Genomic DNA, 19,603 nt, shown 5'->3' on the forward strand with positions numbered 1-19,603 from the left:
ATTTCCATAACCTGTTCTTTAACATTAAGTCACTAAGGCTGTCTCAGATGTCCAGTTTAGAAAAAAAGGTACCAAGAACAAGGAAAGCCATTTACAGTAGCTTACATCAATTGATGGCTCAGTTGCAGAACTGCTGCCTTTCTTATAAGCAGTGATTGTTTTGCTTGTTCTCTGCTTTTTACTAGACACTGAGTTTATGAAAAACCAAAGTAAAACTGCAGTGGAGTGTTGCAGTGCTGGCACAATGAAGAAGAGGCTGTAAAATTTTTGTGATTTTGCAACCAACATTCAAACTTCTCCTCTCTTATCCGCACCCTAATATTTCCTCATTTGGAATTCTCTTCTGTGCTCCTCAAAATAGCAAACTACTTAATTTAGGTTTTCCATAAATTTCTGTCTTTTTTTAAAATTTCTAATTTTTCCATAAATTTCTAATTTTTCTGTTCCTGAATTTCCTCATACTTGGCTATCCCTCTTCTTCTACAGTACAACACACTGATTCACCTGCTCACTTTGATGTTTCTTATGCCTCTATTTCAAACAGTTTTCCACTTTATTAAACAGTATTATTCCTTCCAAGAAAAAGGGAAATGCTTTCCCCTCTTGTCTGATTTATTTTGACATTTTGCATAACTGACCTCCTTTGATGTTTTGTTTTATCAAACTCTCATTTTTATTTTCGGGATAATTTTCCTCTGAAGTATTTAAGTAAGTGTAGCTAAATTATAGATGTCAACATGTACTTTGGAAACAATTGCCTATTTTCTGAAACAAATTGTGTTCTAACACAGGAGACTTTTAGCTTGCACTCACAATTGCATCTGCTCTTTTTTTTAGAAAAGGGAGAGTTTTTATTCTTATGTAACTGAGATGCATAAGAAAAGTTTATATGTCAGAGTTGAAATTTATATTTCAGAGGTGAAATTTAAAGACACTAAAAGATTTTCTGGAGATAGCTAAAAAAAAATCACTTCAAATATATTTTAAATCACCATATAGTTTCTCCTGATGTCGTAGTGAAATAGTGATGAGAAACAATTACATCTCTAGAAGTATGAATAATTTTCAGCATTTTTATAATGCTAAGTTTGTAAAGCAAGCACAGTTGGTGCTTTCTTTGCTCTCATCACTGCTTTTTTCCCTTCATCTTCAGCTATCCATTGTTTAGTCATCAGGTACTGTCAATTTGAGGTTTAAAGAATTATTTTTCTCCTTAATCTCTTGTCTCTTTCATGACATAGGGTAAAACATCTTTCAGTGCAGTTGTGCACATCAGTCTGCCTCTGGTTTTGGTGGCCTTTCCCTCTCCAAACAAATACACACTAAAAATCTGAACATATTTCAGCTATCTCTTCATACTCCAAAGTGGTTGAGGTTAACTATACTGTCAAAAAAATATTCACATGTTATAGAATAAATACCAAGTACAGCCTTGTGCTGCCTAGCTATTCAAATTTAATCCTGGCAGTTTACAATTACTTCAAACAGAATAAGATTTTCCATCTGTGTGGAGTTTCAGAATAAATCCTAGGTGGGGAAAAGTGCGGTGTTCGGAGGAAAAGACTCACTTTTTGGCTAATAAAGGCATGAAAAGAGGAACTGAATATGCTGGTAGCTGGTGAGATTATTTATGATCTGTCATTTATTTTAGCAAACACGGATTTAGATTATTTCAGAACAGTTTTTGATTCATTACCATCCAATTGTTTGTTATTATCCTATCACTATTATCTGTTGCTCTTACTTCTCATTCTAGGGGTAAAAATCAACTTTGCCCGTGTTGGCAAACAAACTTTTACATACTGTCCAATGCACAAAAGCTCCTGTTGATGAAAGCTAATAATTTATATATCCAGCTAGGCCTGAATATCGCACACTGTGACACAGTTATGATGGCTTGGAAAGCATTCTGTAACAAAAAAACCAAACTTTTGTGTCTTATGACTTGCTCATCTGGGCACTAGCACTACTTCTGTGTGTCTTCTGCACAAGTCCTGTCCTCTTCAGACATTAGAGGTCTACTTCACCCAGATGAGTAAGGGACAGAAGTGTGAACATTTATTGAAACAAGTTTGAAGAATTCAGGAATTTTAAGACCCATTACAACCTACTACAGCCAGTTCCTTGTCCTCTAAAATGTCTCAGTGCTCCTGCCATTTCAGGGATTGTCTCACCTACGACCACATTTTCCTCCTGTTTCCCAACATCTTCCCTCCTCAGCATATTTTTGAGACATCCCTGTCTTAGCTGGTTCTGTGATTGGTAGGTGCCACTATGGACTACATACAGACAGCTATAACTTTTATGTCTCAGGTAACCCTGCATGTATATTAATATCTGTATTATGACCTTGGTAACTTGGGAAATCTCACACGGCAGTGTGCTATCTCTGTCTCTCCTCTCCATTCAGTGTGTGAATAATTTCTGAAAGTCTGTTTGGTATTCAGTGCTCTCAGGTAAAATACTGTTACCTGACTTTGTCTTTAGGAGCTCAGTGCAATATCAGCATGAAGGTATTAAAATAAAAAAATGAATAAAAAACATAACTGACCCTGTTGAGCCAGAAACTATACACAAGAAAAGGAAAGAAAAAGTAATCTGTCAAACAAGGATGGAACAGATAGATTATAAACAGAGAGCAAAGCAGTTTTAAAATAGGTGTTTTTGGTAGCATCCAAGGTCAGACAATATTTTCCTTCTGTTTCCCCCCCAGCACCTCTCCAGGCTCTTCCCACCTTGCTTTCTGTCCTGCTGCTCTTCTTCACTCCATCTTCTCGGTTTTTATTTGCTTTGTACCTGCCCTGCCTGAAAATTAGGTTTCAGCCCTGCTGGACTGTAATTATTGCTGGCAACTGTCACAGTGTACTGTAATCCTGCTTGCAAAGAAGGTTTCGTTTTGGCTCAGTGATTTCCTACCACGTTTTCCTAGGCAAAATGAGGATGCAGCTAGATAATTTTCCTGGAAGTTAATCCTGTTCACATTAAGATACTTCAGTAAAATCTGCAATGAAGTGGAGGGCAGACCTTCTCAGCTTTTTGTTGCTGGGTTTGTTTGTTTGTGGTTTGCTGGTTTGTGATTTGTTGGTTTGTTGTTTTGTTGGGGAAAGCTTAGTGGGGGCAGGGGAGCACGTGTCCCTTCCTTTAAGGGCAAATCTAATGCATTTTACTCAGGCAGGTTTTGCGGAGGGAAATGAGGGGTAGTTTGGTATAGCAAAAATTTGTCTGTCAGGTTCCAAGATCTATCTCTTCAGTGCAGTGCAATAAAATTTTGTGTTTGTAAGGAATGGTAACCCCAGCTTCTATTATATTTGAAAAGAAGAAAAGAAACATGCTTCTTTAAAAAATGCTTTCTGTTGGAAATCACAGTTGCTCACTGAGATGACTCAGAAAATTACCTGAAAAAGTTGTTTCAAGCCTATAAATAATGTGAACATTGAGGAAAGAAAGGAGTAAACTGGAAAAAGACTGTCCCCAAAATACTCAATGGGGTGGTAGAGGAAGTGAAAAAAAATGTTATTTTAAAATAAGTGAGTTTATACCAACAATTGAAAATACCATCTACACAGAAGTTATGATGTGGACCCAAATCCCTACAGAAAAAGAAGAGTACTTGATTTTGGAGTTTCTTTTCTTCTTCCGATGTAAATTGGGTTTTGGTTCAAAAGAAATAGCTGAATAATGTAAATGGTAGTTTTACTCTCTAACACTATTTCATTATGCTCCTATGAAAAGTAGGAAATATTTTCATAGCTACAATGTGAAACAGAACCGCACAGAGAATTTTTTTTTTTAAGTAATCTTCCCTTTTCCACAGCAATATAAAACAATGTCTAGTGGTAGTTTGACTAAAATTGTAACTCTTACCCCTTTATTTCCTTTTGGTATGTAAGCAAGTCCTTGGCATATATTACTTTTTAATACAGGCTTCTTGGGATATATTTCTTTCTAATGAAATGTCCTGGATTCCATATGCAGACCTTACTAGGTTATTCTTCCTTCTGTACTTTTTTTCTTCGAAAGGTATCACCCTCAACAACAGGCTTCAAGGGTCTACAGTACGTATGTGAAAATTTCTTAGGCACGCTCTTTTCACTGAAAGAGGAAAGCCTTTTTCTTTTTCTTAGCAATGGGTCATCAAATGAGTTTCTAAGTCTTTAATTCTCTGTTGTTTGCATCTACCAAGATGGAAGACACTCATCCAGAAAGAGGTATCTGGGAATAGAGCTTACTGACCCAGCTATTTTCCTTAAACTCAGCATGTTATTTAGTGCAGTAGCATCTGTATCCCATTCCAACAGGGCCCCAGCCAATGGCCTCTTATAACAGCACCAGTATTGCTTATCAATTCTCTGCAGAGATTCACCCACCAATGTATTATAAGTAGCACTGGCAGGTTGTGAGATGCATTAATGGCTCTTGGAGTTAGGTGACCACATTGCAGACATAAAATTCTTACCTGACAACTCGGGAAAAAGAAAACACCATATCAAGAGGTCTCTAGCAAAAGTGACAGGGTTTTTAAGACCAAAAAATATTGGACATTTCTAAGTATAAATTCTGCATAAATACTTTAGGTTGTGTCTGCACTTTCTCTTACCTCTGACTACAGAAATTAAATGTTGCTATAGGTATTTGAAACCTTGTATGCTTGCAGAAAAATGTCTTTTATCAATCCATCATTATCTGGTGCCAGGTAAAAAAATCTCTCCATGTCAAGGAATAGCAGTGAGAGACATCTATGCTGGAGGCGAGGTGGATGCCCCCCAGCCAGCTGCTAAGGATGGACAGCTCTAATGACCCTGTGTTTGCAGATATCTGCCATGTAAAGTGGTTGATACATACTCAGATTTTCTGCTGTGTTCTGCTTTTCAGCTGAGGCTCCAGCCAGAATCTTTATTTGGGGTTGGTTCTGTGTTCTCACTGATACCCTCAAGTGATAGGATTAACTTCTGTTACTACTGCTTGCTGAGTATATGCCTGGACAAAAGTTCCGTTACCTCAAATTGGAGTGCCTCTGCCACAGAGAGCAAGCAGCCATGGACAGTGACAGTAAATCTGAGCCACAAGAAGGGGCTGGACATATTTGTTTACTGCCTCTGTGCATTCAGAAGATAGAAGTCCACAGTGTCAGCTGAGTCTTTGAGGTCCTAAATACAGAGCATTTTGAAACTGAGATAGCATTTGGTTGAGAGTCAGCTGAACATGATCAAGCAGTTTGTTCAGGTGGCCAATATGGCCAATGGCATCCTGGCTTACATCAGCAAGAATGAAGCCAGCAGGACCAGGGTAGTGACTGTCCCCTGTGCTCAGCCTGAGGTGAGGGTCACTCCCTGAGGCCTCACCTTGAGTCCTGTGCTCAATTTTGGGCCAGAACCTGGGTCAGGGGAGGTTCAGGTTGGTTCAGAAGAAGGTTCTTCACTGAGAGGGTGTTTGGGCACAGGAACAGGATCCCCAGGGAAGTGATCACAGCACCAGCCTCACAGAGCTCAGTGAGCATTTGGACAAAACTCTCGGGCACATGGTGTGACTCCTGGGATGTCCTGTGCAGGGCCAGGAGCTGGACTCAATGATCCTTCTGGGTCCCTTCCAGCTCAGGATGGATATTCTGTGATTCTGTGATAATGTGAGGTGCTGAGGTGTGTCCAGACAAGGGCAGCAGAGCTGGGGAAGGTCTGGAGCACAAATCTGATGAGGATCAGCTGGGGGAGCTGAAGGTGTTTAGCCTGGAGCAAAGGAGCCACAGGGGAGACCTTATGACTCTCTGGAAATGCCAGAAAGCAGGTTGTGGTGAAGCAGGGATGGGTTTCTTCTCCCAGGTAAGAGTGACAGCACAGGAGGAAACAGCCTGAGGTTGTGCCAGATGCAGGGTTGGATTGGATGTTAGGAAACAAATCTTAATTATCAAATACTCTCCAGGGAAGTGGTGGAGTCACCATAACTGGAGGTGTTTGAAAGTTGACTTGATGTGGCACATGGTTTAGTGGTGGACTTGGCAGTGCAGTGTTAATAGTTGAACTGGATGATCTTGGAGGTCTTCCAAACTAAAATATGCTATAATTGTGTGATTGTATGAAGTATCATATTTTTCCGTGTTTCTGTCTGAAATTCTAGTTCAACCTCAGACATGACCCCACAGTTATAATTCTAGTGTGAGTCTGAGCAATCTTTCAATTTCCATCTTTTTTCCCCAATTGTTTGTCTTCTTTATTTTGCTACTTCAATTATGCTCAGCCTCTTTAAAATAATAATAAAGCAATGTTGTTGTGGAAGGACAGCCTTTTTATTCTAATGTAACTAATTTACATAGTTCCATTTTATTTTTAATACAACAACACTTCATTCATCTGATGGGTTTATTTTTCTGATGCATACAGAGAAGAAAGTTGAAAAAAAATTGGAAGTTTAAGGCTATATGTGGTCCAGTGTCTGGAAAGTACTTTCTTTAATTTTCCTGCGAGCTATTCAGTGCTTGCAACTTGTATGATTACTTTTTATTAAGCTGGGAGTTCACTGAGATTTTGTTTAGTTTGAGATGTTGCTTGTTCCTCCTCCGAACTCTGTTCTCCAGGATATTCAGTCCCCAATGTCAGACAGCCTCTCCTGAGGCTTTAAAGACAGAGAGGGACATTTTGCCATTTCGTGCTACCTTCAAGTTTATCATCTGTGGCACGGGAAGCACATCATGACTGTGTACAGCAGAGGGTCTGATCTCATCAGCTCACCTACTGATTGTGTTTTGAGTTGAGACATATATAGAAATACGTGTTTCTATTCACATTACCTGTGTACAGACTGCCTGCATTACAGGGAAAGCTTCATTGCAAGTCATCAAGGAAATAGAAAAAAAAAATTATCATGAAACATTTCTTTACAAGAAAGTGATCGAAGTCTGGAACAGGCTCATAAAGAGGTGGTTGATGCTCCATGCTTGTCAGTGTTAAAGAGGCATTTGGACAATGCCCTTAATACTGTACTTTAACTTTTGGCCAGCCCTGGTTAGGCAGTTGGACTAGATGATTCTTGAGGGTCTCCTCCAACCAAAATATTCTATTCTGTTACTATTCTATTCCTTCTCTAATTTTATCCTATTCTATTCCACTCCAAAGTATGGTGTGGAGATAGACATCAAGTAGTTTGCCAGAAACATCTGTATATTCTAGAAAGAGAGAGAAAATACTTCATTAAAGTATCATTTATGCCTTGTATCAAGAACACTTTGGAGGATCAAAATAAGTCTAACTTGGAAGTAGTGTGCTTTTGCTGGGAAGGTTGCCTAACATAAGTAATGTCTTATATCAGTTGTTTTAGACACCACGTAAATCAATTGACTTATTGAGCTAAGCCAGTTTCCTATTACTTTATCCAGTTTGCTTTTTAGCCTCTAAGATGCTGTACTACTGTCACTGATGCCAAAGCCTCTGAAACTCTTGTAGCTCTAGCATCAAATGAAGGTAGAATAAGTGCTAAAGGAAGGCTGCACTGGATTTTCTGGGGTACATTCTGCAACAGTTTTCAGCTGTCAGGCTGAAACTTATCACTGAAGTTCTGCCTTGTCCTTCAGATCCTGTATGTCTTCTTCTGTGATGGTGGACAGCTCTTGGTGCCCTGATGTTTGGTCTATATCAGATGCTGCTGCAGTTCAGTGCTGTATGAGTAGAAGTCTATGAACATGGAAACAGCAGATGTTGTTCAATATGAATGTAAAAATGCTTATGTAATGCCTAATTAAAGGGGTCACTTATTCTAAAAAAAAAAAAAAAAAAAAAAAGGAATTGCGGCAGTCCATACTGACAAAATAAAAAACAGGTAACAAGTGTTCAGATCACAATGATGACATAGTTTTCATGAGTAAAGGAAAGGCACAAGTAAAAAGATGGAATATCTGTCGCTTCTGAAGAAGCAGAGGTTTAAAAAAAACTATTGCTATGGCAACAAAAGGAGCAAGGGGATTTACACTTCTGTATGTTTCAGTGCAGTCCTAACCAAGAGACCAAGAGTGAATCTGGCTAGAAAGAACAGCTGCACATATATTCATTCTTATTATTTATGAATTGTGTATCTCACTGCCCTGCCTCACAGCCAGTAACTTAGAGTGATAGGTCATTCACCATACGTGGTTGAAGATGTTTCAGGACCTGTTAGAAGCATAATTCTTAGATTATTTATCAAACTCTCTCCTACACAGAATCACAAGGTTGAATATGTTTCTAATACCATTTGAAAATATTTATTCTATGCCATACGCCATCAGTTAGGTCCACACTCATAATACACCTAAATCTTCCTCATAATCTCTTAGGAGCACTAAGTCTAATGTTACTCTAATACAGGAACATTTCTTCATCTCTAATTTCACCCTGAAAGTGTCACTGAACACCTTTTTTCCATATGAAAATTAAAAAGAATTCTATCTTACCAAATTTTATATCACAAAATGTATTGTATATTAATCCTATTTAATAAGCTTTGCATAAAAGCAAATAAAGTAAGATTATCTCATAGACGTCACGGCATTTTAAGATTTGAGTCATCCTGCCCTGATTTGTGTTTTTTTTTAATTACTCTGGTTTCAATAATTATATTGTCTATTAACATTGCAGATCACAGTTTTTCGAATGGGCTCGGAAGGACACCAGGATATTGATTTAGCTATCCTGACAGCACTACTGAAAGGTAACAGAGTTAAACTTCACAGTGAGTCTGTATCAATCCAGTTTGTGTCTTTGATGTGCTGAAACCTGCTTTTGTTGGGATATCTATCAAGATGATAAATCTGTACTGTGGAATAGAAGTATGCTTCATACTCTAACTGCTTTATACAAATCCAGCTCTTTCTTTAAATAGCAACTGTTTTTCCTTTCTGTATTTTTGTTCTCCACAGTCACTGATGTGTCCCAAGAAATATCAGTGGTGACCCCCACATCAGTTACTTGAGAAGTTTTGTATTCACGAGAAGACAACCAAAGAACTCCTCAGACTTAGATGACCTTGATAGTTAAAATATCCATTTAGATAAAGCTTTATTGTCAAAGTAAGATGCTATATGCAGTCATTCCTAGGAAATTCTCGAAGTAGTGTGAGGTTCCTTTCAGCCTCCACTTGTAGAATGGAGGCTATTGGGATGGTTGGGATTTTAATCTTAAACTTGGCTGGTTGTTACATCTTTCTAAGACATTACATGTTACACTTCTGCTCTTAAAAGGTTGTCTTGAAATAAACTTGCTGTTGCCACAGTCCATGATAAACCCTGGTCTATATAAATTATTACAATAGTTCAAAACAAGGATCAAGAATTTCATCCATCACCAAATTTCTCCATTTTCTCCCTTGGAAATAATATAACTGCAGGTTTCATTTTTATCTAAATGTAACTGAATCTGTCATTATCCTCAGTGTGAAGGGATTCTCTTCACATTTGTTCATAAAACAATCCCTGAAAATACTGCTCCTGTTTTCTGTTAATGAGGCAAATAATATCATAGAGCAAATAATATCTTATAATATCTTATAAAACAATCCCTGAAAATACTGCTCTTGTTTTCTGTTAATGAGGCAAATAATATCTTTTCAAGGTGTGTATCCCAACACAGATCACTGTAGTCTTCTGGAAACTGACTCTTGCAAGCTGAAGAAAATAAATCACAGGCCTGTGAGGGATTGTTTTCTATTTGAAATGTTTTTTTGCATTATTTACATGAGTAACTGTTTTAGTGGTTGCAGTCTCAGATATAAGCAGTCCTTCCTGATCTGGAATATCCATTTTGCAAGTATCTAATTGGTGCTGTTGCCCCTCAGTGAAATAACATTTCCTGTCCTCTTGGTGTTAAGGGTGCAAGCCATCATAAGAAATTTTTGTTAGCATAGGAGGTACCTGGATCTGTGTAAGTACTTTTGACATCTGCTTTCATGCTTGTCTGAGAATTTTGATTTGAAAATCTACTGATGGCAGTAATGCTTGTTTTTTGCTCAAGAAAGAGCCAAAACAACTAAGACTTACACCTAATCTTCCCTGCTCCTCAGAACTTTCTGATTATGGAGGTATTCAATGAAGATCAGGTCCATCAGGCAGCTCTCATTCATATAAGCCTCCTGATCACAAGGTGTTTAATCAATATGTGCAAAGATGAGATCTGTTGTCTCAGCCAAGTCAGTTGTCCTTATATACACCATGTCTTTGTACAAGTGTTCTGGCCCAGAAATACTGACTTTCTGTAAATATACCTCACTACCCTGATGAATACTTGGGTTTTTCATCAACGTCTAAGGCAGCAATGCTGAACCACTTGTCTACTGATTTTTAATAATTTATTTGTAATAGGTAAAATAAATCAAAAATATTTTTTCATGCTGTAGGAATTTTCATGCTTTGGAATTTTCAAGGCATTGGAGTTTTCATAGTGTTGGAAACTTGTCCCCACAGTTGCTTGTGTCTAAAATTAAATAAAAATAATTATTATAATAAATGAAATAAGGAAGGAGATTTGAAGAGTAGGTCTGAGTTATCTTGAAATTCATAAATTTAAATGTAAGAATTAATCTCTTCCTACTCTCCAGTACTGTGTGAAAAAAGGGACAAGAGCAATGTATGAAACTGGTGAGTAATTACCAGGAATTTTTTCTTAATCTTCCTGATAAGAAATTTTCAGTTTTTGATAGTGCAAGAAGAGCATATCAGCTAATGACCCATCCCACCCTAGTGTGAGTGATTTGATCAGGAAGGAGGGGGACAAGGGTTTGGAAACACAAAGTATCTCCTCCTATTTGCTGTGCAAAATTTGTGATGAACTCACCTCTTTTTAAACCCACACCAGACACACTGCCAATTCAGGAGCTCTCCTGGACAGCATATTTCACAAGCCCCAAACCCAGCATCACATATTATTTCTTTGTTTGTTTTCACAAGACACTTGTTTAATCTTGTCAGCAAGATCTATCTTTCTTGGAAGTGATCTTCAATAAACTACAGAATGGTATCCAAACTGGTTATCAATTTATATTGCATGGATATCACAACAGCATATGGTTTGCAAATTCTTTTTTTTTTCCTTTTTAATCTTGAGAGACACAAATGTGGGAAGTAAGTTTCCAAAGGCTTGAGTTTTTAGCAGGCAAATTTATCAATACAGTTTAACTGTTTCTGCTCTCTTAACTTGAACAGTTGGAACCCACACCATAATGGAATTTGTCCTTTTGCAGCTGCTAGTGAAGCAGAAGGCATATGCCAGGGAAGTTAAAGACAACATATGGAGATGTTCTAAAAAAATTCTTGTTTTGAAGTGGCTTCAAAGATCCTGGTTCACAAAGCTGTTGCAATGTCTGGAGCAGACTAGCACCAGCCATGTTTCAGATGGTGCTCCAGAAGCCTCCCCAGTGCAATTGTCAGCACTGGGAAAGAGGTGCTATGTGGTGTGTGATGTTACATGGCAGTGATATTACCATCATGTGATATCAGATGGTCAAGGATAGTCTACCTACCATGAAATCACAGACACAAAAAGGTTTCAGAGTTAGGTCACCTATCTGGTTACTGCACTTGTAGCTGGTTTTGCTATCTGCTTTTATATTGTCAATTGGTTTCCTAATTGCCAGGATAATTCTGAAGCAAATGCTGTGGTAACACAGCCTTTGCAACAAAGAGCTGTTGAAACAGGAGCCAGCATCAGACTTACAGACACAGAGCAAAAAGTTAATTTGGTATGCTATTTTCCCTAATCTAGTTATTTTCTTTATATGTTGATTCAAAGAGGATACTAACATGCTTAGGTGCACTGTGGAGATGGGTATTCTACAACCATTTCTGCCTAGGTAGATGTTTCATGTCATTTCATTTTTCCAGATACCTGAGCACCAAGATCATAGACTATTCCAGGAGGATCCTTTAGGGGTTTGTATTGGTCACAGTAAGCTTTAGCCAGTATGTAAAAACCTGTAGTATTAAGTATATAAAAGCTCTTCAGTAATCCTCCAAGTGCACAACTAGGAGACAGCATTGAGTGTATAGTCCCAGGTTTTATCATCAAGGAGTATTACATTTTTGGTCCAAAATATTGAGCAGAGAGTGGGACTTTTTACCAGAAGAGTCTATGCAAGCACTCCTGGATGGCAGCCTAAGAACATAAAATTAACATCTGCAGGAACGAACAGCTGTCCCAGCAGTCTGTCTATATCCAGTGCTATCTATAACGAGATGAAATACTGCCAAAACAATGTATTGCATCCCAACTGCAGCTTTTCTTCCAGGAACAGAAAGGAAGGGTCATACTGCAGATGCTGCCATAGTAACAGAATGTTCTTTTGAGGAACATATCTTACAAACAGCCAGACATCAGAATACTGACTAAATATAACAGAGACATTATTCACATTTACCTAAAGCATTATTTAATGCAATAAGTATTATATGATAATTGAAATGATACAATGCAATAGGTTATTAACTCCACCTTATTTATTTCCTAAATATCCTTTGAATTTAATTTGGGCATATTACAGTGACACTCATGAGTGACAGAAAGATCACATTTTGAATTCTTCCTACCAACTAAAGTCCATGTTCTGTGGCACTTAATGCAGTCAAGGAAATGATTGAAAGGGGACAGTACCTTGAGAAGCCCATCTCATCTTTGTTCTGGAGAGTTTTTCTTATATGAGTGGGTAGAATTTCTTAATAGTGGGTAGAATTCCACCTAAAGGAGCCTGAATACTTTCTTTTTCATGTGAGACAAAGGTCATCAGTTCTATCCTAGAATAAAATCAATTAAAAGGTATCCACAGTCCATATGCTGCTCTGTACAAACATTTATAGCTTTGATTTTCCTTCTCCTCTTAAGTAACGTCAGTGTTATCCACATTCATCTGAAAACCCCTCAGGGATGATGACAAAGAGAAGGAAGCAAGGGCTTTCCAGCAAGAAATTGTGCTGTGGAAGCACCCATCCAACGAGGTGCACCAGAGCCCCTGCATGCACACCCATACTGCCCAGTCTACACCCTAGATGACAGACTGCTTCAGACCTGGAGTACGATATCCCCTTGAGAAACCACACATTTCCTTCGCCTGCCAGACACCTGCAGTGCTCTGTGAGACAATGAAATCAAACATTGTGGCAACAAGCACTGAGAACATCAGCTCTGGGACTGCACATGTACCAACAGAAAAACTTGGTCCCTGCTGGCAGGCTTAAGCACAATGAAGGGAGATGGGAAGGAGACAGGCTGGACCATGGCTTGCTTTCCCCTCTGCTCAGTATTTGGAGAATAAGCATGCTCAAAGGAGACAATTTAGATGAATGGATGAGTAGGCACCACCTCATGCCCTGTGCCACTTTTCTTTCCAGTGATCAAATGCACCAGAAGACCCTCTATTCATCTGCCAGCTGAAGCTTTTGTAAAGCATGAAAAGGCCCAAGACTGCTGGGGTCAGTTGACACAAACTGGAGAACACTCCCTGCTAGGGCTCAGAAATTATTCACCTGGAGCCTTGGTGAATTAGCTTGACTTTTGACAGAAGTGGGGCAGTGCAAATAGCCGACTTCCCTCCACATATCCATCTGATCCACTCTTGATCCAAAATAGTTTCTTACTAGATGGCACCCCTGGCTACCCATACTGTAAGATGTAGTAGGAAAATCAGGAATTGGAGCTCCTCATCGCAGGTGTGAAATGTTGTCCGGCTGTGGGATCACAGTCACTGTCCCCCAGGATTTAGGGCTCTCCTTTGAGCCTCCTCCATGACTCACCAAAAACCTTGCCCGAGCACCTACTAAAGCTCTCACTTCTCCTACAGCCATGTGATAGGGAAGGAGGAGATCTGATAGGGCATCTCTTGTTTGCTTCAGAAGGGGGGACAACTGTTTGCTCTCTATGTTTAACTTACACTATCATACTCGCTGCAGGGGTTTTTTTCTGGTTTTGTAAATAAATCTTGGGATGTTGAAATGTAGAGCCAATTTTGCCTTTCCCAAAGGTAAATATTTTCTGTTCTTGAATGCTGCATGCTACTTGTGTAAGAAACTCCAAAAGTTTCAGATGTTGTTGGCATCCCCCCAGAGGTCTCTTGTGAGAGATTTTTTGTGTAAATATATAGCAATGAGAAGTTGTGTCTTATTCAAGAGGACATTCCTGATACTTCTTAGCCACAGAAGTCACAGAAGTATTTTCATTTCTTTTTTTTCTTCTTCATTTGTTTCAATTTTGTTCTGTTTCTGCATTGTCCACCTTTTTATCAGAACTCATTTCTGTATGAATGTGGTTTCCAAATCCACCATTTCCCAAACAATTACTGTAGGTATTGACAGTAAATTGACTTCAAAGTTGAAAGTTATGTAATTAAGCTATAGGCTAAGCTTTTTATTAATGGCTAAACTTTATTATTTAAGGTTTTTATTTAGGTCTTCACAGAGAATTTCAGCAACCAGACATATTTTTCTTGCCTCCAATTTCAGAGTCCATTTTCAACTAGAACAGTGTGTATGTTTTAAGGGTACTGAAATGGGGACAGAAATGCTTTAAAATAATGAAAAGCTGTTATTTATCCTCACTCCATGATATCAGTATAAGAATTAATAAAGACAAAATAACAGTAGAGGTATGAAGTCTTAAAAAAATAAGCTTTCACCTAACCACTACAAGCAGATATGTTGTTAAAAAGTCAAAGGGCTCTTTATTTATTTGGTTGATCAGTTCATTCAGGCCAGTTCTCCCTTTGACATTGAAGCACAAATGCTGTTTTATTATTACAAATCAACTGAGAACCGTGAGATATTAAAAAAGCACAGCAGGACAGGAATGTCCCACAGTGTCCATTAAAACTGCAGGGAAAAACATACCCTTCCTTCCAAAACCAAACAGCTCCAAATCCATCTTATCATTCACATAGTTTCTCATTTAATTTGGATATCTTATACTTTGACACAAGCTTTGTAGAATCCATCCTTACATGTGTATTTCATATGTGAAGGGAAATTTGTTCCACCAAGACACCTCAGTACAAATAGGAGAGAAATTCCTATGCTTTTTATCAAGCTGGAATGCATAAGATGCCATAAAATGCACAACTACTGAAATCACTGGTGTCTGTGTGAGTTGAATCTACTTGTAATTGCTAGAGGCACATGTGTGTGTGTATGTGTGCTCATGTGATATGTGTGGGTGTGTGTGTATTCCTGCAACTCCATCTGTATCCTGGCTTGTTCTCCTGCTTCCCATCCAATAGGAGGGAAACCTGTTTAGTCCTCCACAGATTTCCTCTTCTGATATCACCTGCATCTACTGTATTTTGAAGGGGAATATGAGAAAAAATTAGTGTTTATAAGACAGTCTGAGAACCACAAATCCAGATTTGAGAACGGATGTTGGTTGTTTGTTTTTGGTTGTTTTTTTTTTGTTTTTTTTTTTTACAGGTGCAATGGAAGGTTTGGTTTTGTTTAAATATGAGATCAGTTGCAGAAATGACTTGGACATCTGTGAGACTTTTCACAAAGAGGAGTTACCAGGGCATAATGAGCCTCATGTCTTGTTTCTTTTTTTCTCCTTCTCTCGTCCCTGTACCCCTGTCTGTATGCACAGGAGCTAACGCATCTGCTCCCGACCAGCTGAGCCTGGCACTGGCCTGGAACAGAGTAGACATCGCCCGCAGCCAGATCTTTATTTATGGGCAACAGTGGCCGGTACAGTATATGTATATATACATGTATATATGTATATATACACAGCATCTTCTACTGGAAACACTTTGAACCCTATAGAGTATTAAATCCATTCTGTTTGCGGGGGTGGTTTTTAGTATGGTTTAAAATGCAATGGGTCCTGCCACACACATGGTTCCGAGTCACAGCTGCTGAAGTCAAGCACGGTTGCAGAGGGGTTAATGTGTTCTGTTGTCCAAGGAAATGGTGACATCTAGCGATGCCTTAAGAGCAGGAAACCGTACCTCTGAAAAACAGGAAGTACTAGATTTATGCTACCAAGCAGGATTCTGCAAGCTGAGAAAAACAAGTGTACAGCCATGTTTTGGTGCTGAGCTATAAATTCAAGGAAAGCCAAAACTTCCTTTTTCTCTTCTAGCAGCATGCTTTTATATGCAAATACTGAATTAAAGGCGATGATTTGACATTAAAAATACGCCATGCAAATGTTGGGGGTCAGGTAGACTGCAGGAAGGAGCTGCTCAGCACTGTCACCATGGATGGGCTGTGGCTCCAGACCTCAGGGGTGTTAATTCTGTGCCCACTGCTGCTCTGCATCGATCTGTCTGCTCTACGTCTGCACCGTCCTGTGGTCCAGTTGCTCCCTGGCTAATACCATTCCCTGGGAGCACCAGAGGCATGGATTCTCTTCAGGAGTGGTAGGGCTGTAAATAGAGGGGTTATTGAATGCTGTGTCAGGCAGAGGAGGAAGAAATCAACTCCCAGATTGTGCTGCAGCTTTTACAGGGGTAGAAGTCACACTAGAAAAAAAGGCCAAAAACCAGAGGGTCTTGATCTCTACCTGTGTCTTCTTACAACCCAACTTATTCACTCAGAATTCACTCAATTGGACCACAACAGCCATTCGTGTGTGACACTTGTTTCATCTCTGTCATTAAAATTTCACATCCTATTGTTACATAACCATTTACAATTCCCTATGGAGAAATTTTAACATTGGGGAAAGCCTCTGTTTAAGTATCCTTGCTTTAAACCTTGTTACCCTTAAAAGCTAGTACAAAAATCCTTGCCTTATCAGTCGTAGAGTGAACAGTACTATTTATTTTGTCTTTGGTATTGGACATAAGTACGTGTCAAAACATAGGAGGGATTTTAATGGCACTGAACTGTCCTCACTGTTATCTCTTCATCACCACATCATAGCAAAAATTTGCATAAATTCTGCAAACTGCAATCATTTTGGAAGCTAAAAGCTGGAAGGATGAGATAATTTCTCATCCTTCTGACTGTGCCTGACCTACAAGAGATAAGAAGTAGGGGTTTTGTGTAAGAAAACCTCTTGCATTTGGACCTTCAAAGAAATGCAAATTATGAAGCTATTTCTGTTTCTTGGGTATTCAAATTTCCCTGAGGTTTCACACCACAAACAGAGGAAAACTCTAGAAAATCAAAGTGATTTTGCATGCACATAACTAATATACCAAATACAAATAAAATGTTTGACAGGAGAAGAAACAATGATAATAGTGACATGGTAAATAAGGTTGAGATGTGGTCACCAGTTTACTGGGTTCCAGTTCCTTTGTCCTAATCTGTTTTTCTTAGAGTATTTTAACTAGCACTCTGATATTCATTTTTTAAAGGCAGCCCTTACTCAGAAAAACTGTTACAGATTAAAACCATGAATATCCCATTTTAAGCATAGAAGAACAACCCTCAGACTTTTGTCAGAATTCCCTGCTTGTGCTAGAGTGACTGAGACAGTTATATGTAGCCTGCCATGCCCCCGGAACAGCTTCAATTAATCACTTGCTTTGCAGGTGGGCTCCCTTGAGCAAGCGATGCTGGATGCCCTGGTGCTGGACAGAGTGGATTTTGTGAAATTACTGATAGAAAATGGAGTAAGCATGCATCGTTTTCTCACCATCTCCCGGCTAGAGGAATTGTACAATACGGTAGGACCGGCCTAAGGCAAATTTTCTGTCTCAATATTCACTGTTCTAGTTCCCACTTGTATTGTAATTTCATGATGATGATGATGATGCACCAGGCAGTCAACACCTGCTGCAGAAATTTTTCATAAGTCCATATTGTCTCTCCTGCTTTTCTCTCATGTAATGTAGCATGATGTGCCTTGCCCATGTAATCTGCTGTATGGATTTTGTAAGACATGGAATAAGCCTCACACAACGCCAAGTAATTTCTTGTCATTGTAATTCCAATATGACAAACCTAAGATTTAGGCAGGTGGCACTGGCTGAAGACAGTAACTGGCAAGTTAGGACCCATAGAGTGGTGTCATATGACTCCTGACAAGATAGTTTTAGAAAAATCTTCCAACTCTTAATCAGCCTCTGTTACAGTGAAGGATTGGCCCATGCCCCCTCTGAGCTCCAAAAATTAGACCTTTGACTTTCATTAAAAACCTGTTTGCAAGTTTTTAATCCTTGCCATTAAAATGAATATAAAACTGCACAAGTCTGCTTCTCAATTCTGTAATGCAAAACACATTCCAGCATTCACAGTATAATTACCGACTTGGATTCAGAAAGTTCAAGCTTCTTATGTGTTATGAAAAACAATCTTAAAGCACTGTCTAGTTCTTAGAATTCCCCATTTTGCATGCTGCAGAAGGGCTGTGACATGGGCATATCTCTTTTCAAAAAATTTTTTTACTGCCAGTACTTTTGAAAGCCGTTGCTGTCATAAGCTGCCACACTGGGCTGTTATCTGAAGGTGTTTCAGACTGAGGGTGACCAGAAGAGTCAGTCTTGCAAAATATCAAATATGAAAAGGACTCATTAAATTTGGGCAAAATATAGAGGAAACAGGGATAAGCATTGTAGTTCTTGTACCAAACCAGTTTTTACAGGGAATAAGTTTTACAGAAGTCTTCAGTTCTACAGCTAAAAGAAGGGCTTTTTTACGAAATTTATTGCTATAGAAATCAGCATACATTTTTTCAGGCACGAATTCCAAAAGACCCAAGTTCTGAAATGCCTAAACTACCAATTATACTGTATGCATCCATAGTAACCTTAGCACAAAAAAAAAAAAATCACAAGGCCAGTTAAAAATTACCCTATTTCAGCATGAGACCTAGGATTGGCCTGTGAAGCTACAAACCAGTGAATCTACCTCTGCCATGGCAAATTTGTAAAAATAGAATAAAGTACAGAACTATAGACAAGGGAATTAATTTTATGTCAAAAAAGAGTACACCCAACTTCTATAGGAAAATGTTAAGCCTTAGAAATCTGTTACAATTTATGCATCAGCATGCAGGAGAATAAGGATGTTACACTTGGTCCCCCCCTTTTTTTTTTTTGCAAAACTTTGACAGTATTCTTTTAAAACTTCAAAGGTTATTAAAGAAATGTAGCTGCCATGGTTTAGAAGATCAGTGACAATTTTGGTTTAAAAACTACTTGAATGTTAGAAAACAGAGAGAAGGAATACATGATCCATTTTTACCACAAAAGGACATTATGACCAGGTTCATGGAAGAACCTGTCCTGGGACCTCAGGTGGTCAGCTTGTTCATGTAGGATCTGAAAAATGGTACCTACTGAAGAGACAATGATATTTGCAGGTGATTTACATCTGAAGAAGAATATGAAGAATCGCAGGTAAGTCTCACCATGCTCAGAGATGGGGTTATGTAAAAGTAAGTGTTGGGAAGGGCAGAACAATGCATGTATGGAAGCATCAACTCCACAGCTGTTTAGTGGTCTCATCCATCATCAACTGCAACCAAGAAGACCTCTCATAAAAGTCTCTTAAAATATCAGCAACAGTCCAAAAAAAAGCAGAAAATAAAGTAAGATATAATGGTAGCAGTAGTAGCAGCAGCAGCAGCAGTAGTAGGTAGCAGTAGTAGCAGTAGCAGTAGCAGTAGTATCAAAATTATGGAACTCCACTGCAGAATATTTTTGCAGTGACAGCTGGAGTCACAAG

The 19,603-nt window shown here is 38.7% G+C and overlaps 1 protein-coding gene across 8 annotated transcripts in view; it reads left to right on the forward strand.

Annotated features, from left to right (window-relative positions):
* The window catches only part of TRPM3 (transient receptor potential cation channel subfamily M member 3), a 440,778-nt gene that overhangs the window by 359,490 nt on the left and 61,685 nt on the right, over positions 1-19,603 (forward strand). For all 8 annotated transcript variants that reach the window (XR_006163147.1, XM_033084618.2, XM_033084619.2 and 5 more), the window contains exons 9-11: positions 8,601-8,673; positions 15,567-15,667; positions 17,467-17,601. Coding sequence is in view for 7 of the 8 variants with exons in the window: in XM_033084618.2 (XP_032940509.1) it covers positions 8,601-8,673; positions 15,567-15,667; positions 17,467-17,601 (309 nt within the window). In the remaining variant the exon portion in view is untranslated. The remainder of the gene's footprint in view (positions 1-8,600; positions 8,674-15,566; positions 15,668-17,466; positions 17,602-19,603) is intronic.

The sequence above is a fragment of the Catharus ustulatus genome, chromosome Z (assembly GCF_009819885.2).
Source record: "Catharus ustulatus isolate bCatUst1 chromosome Z, bCatUst1.pri.v2, whole genome shotgun sequence".
NCBI lineage: Eukaryota > Metazoa > Chordata > Aves > Passeriformes > Turdidae > Catharus > Catharus ustulatus.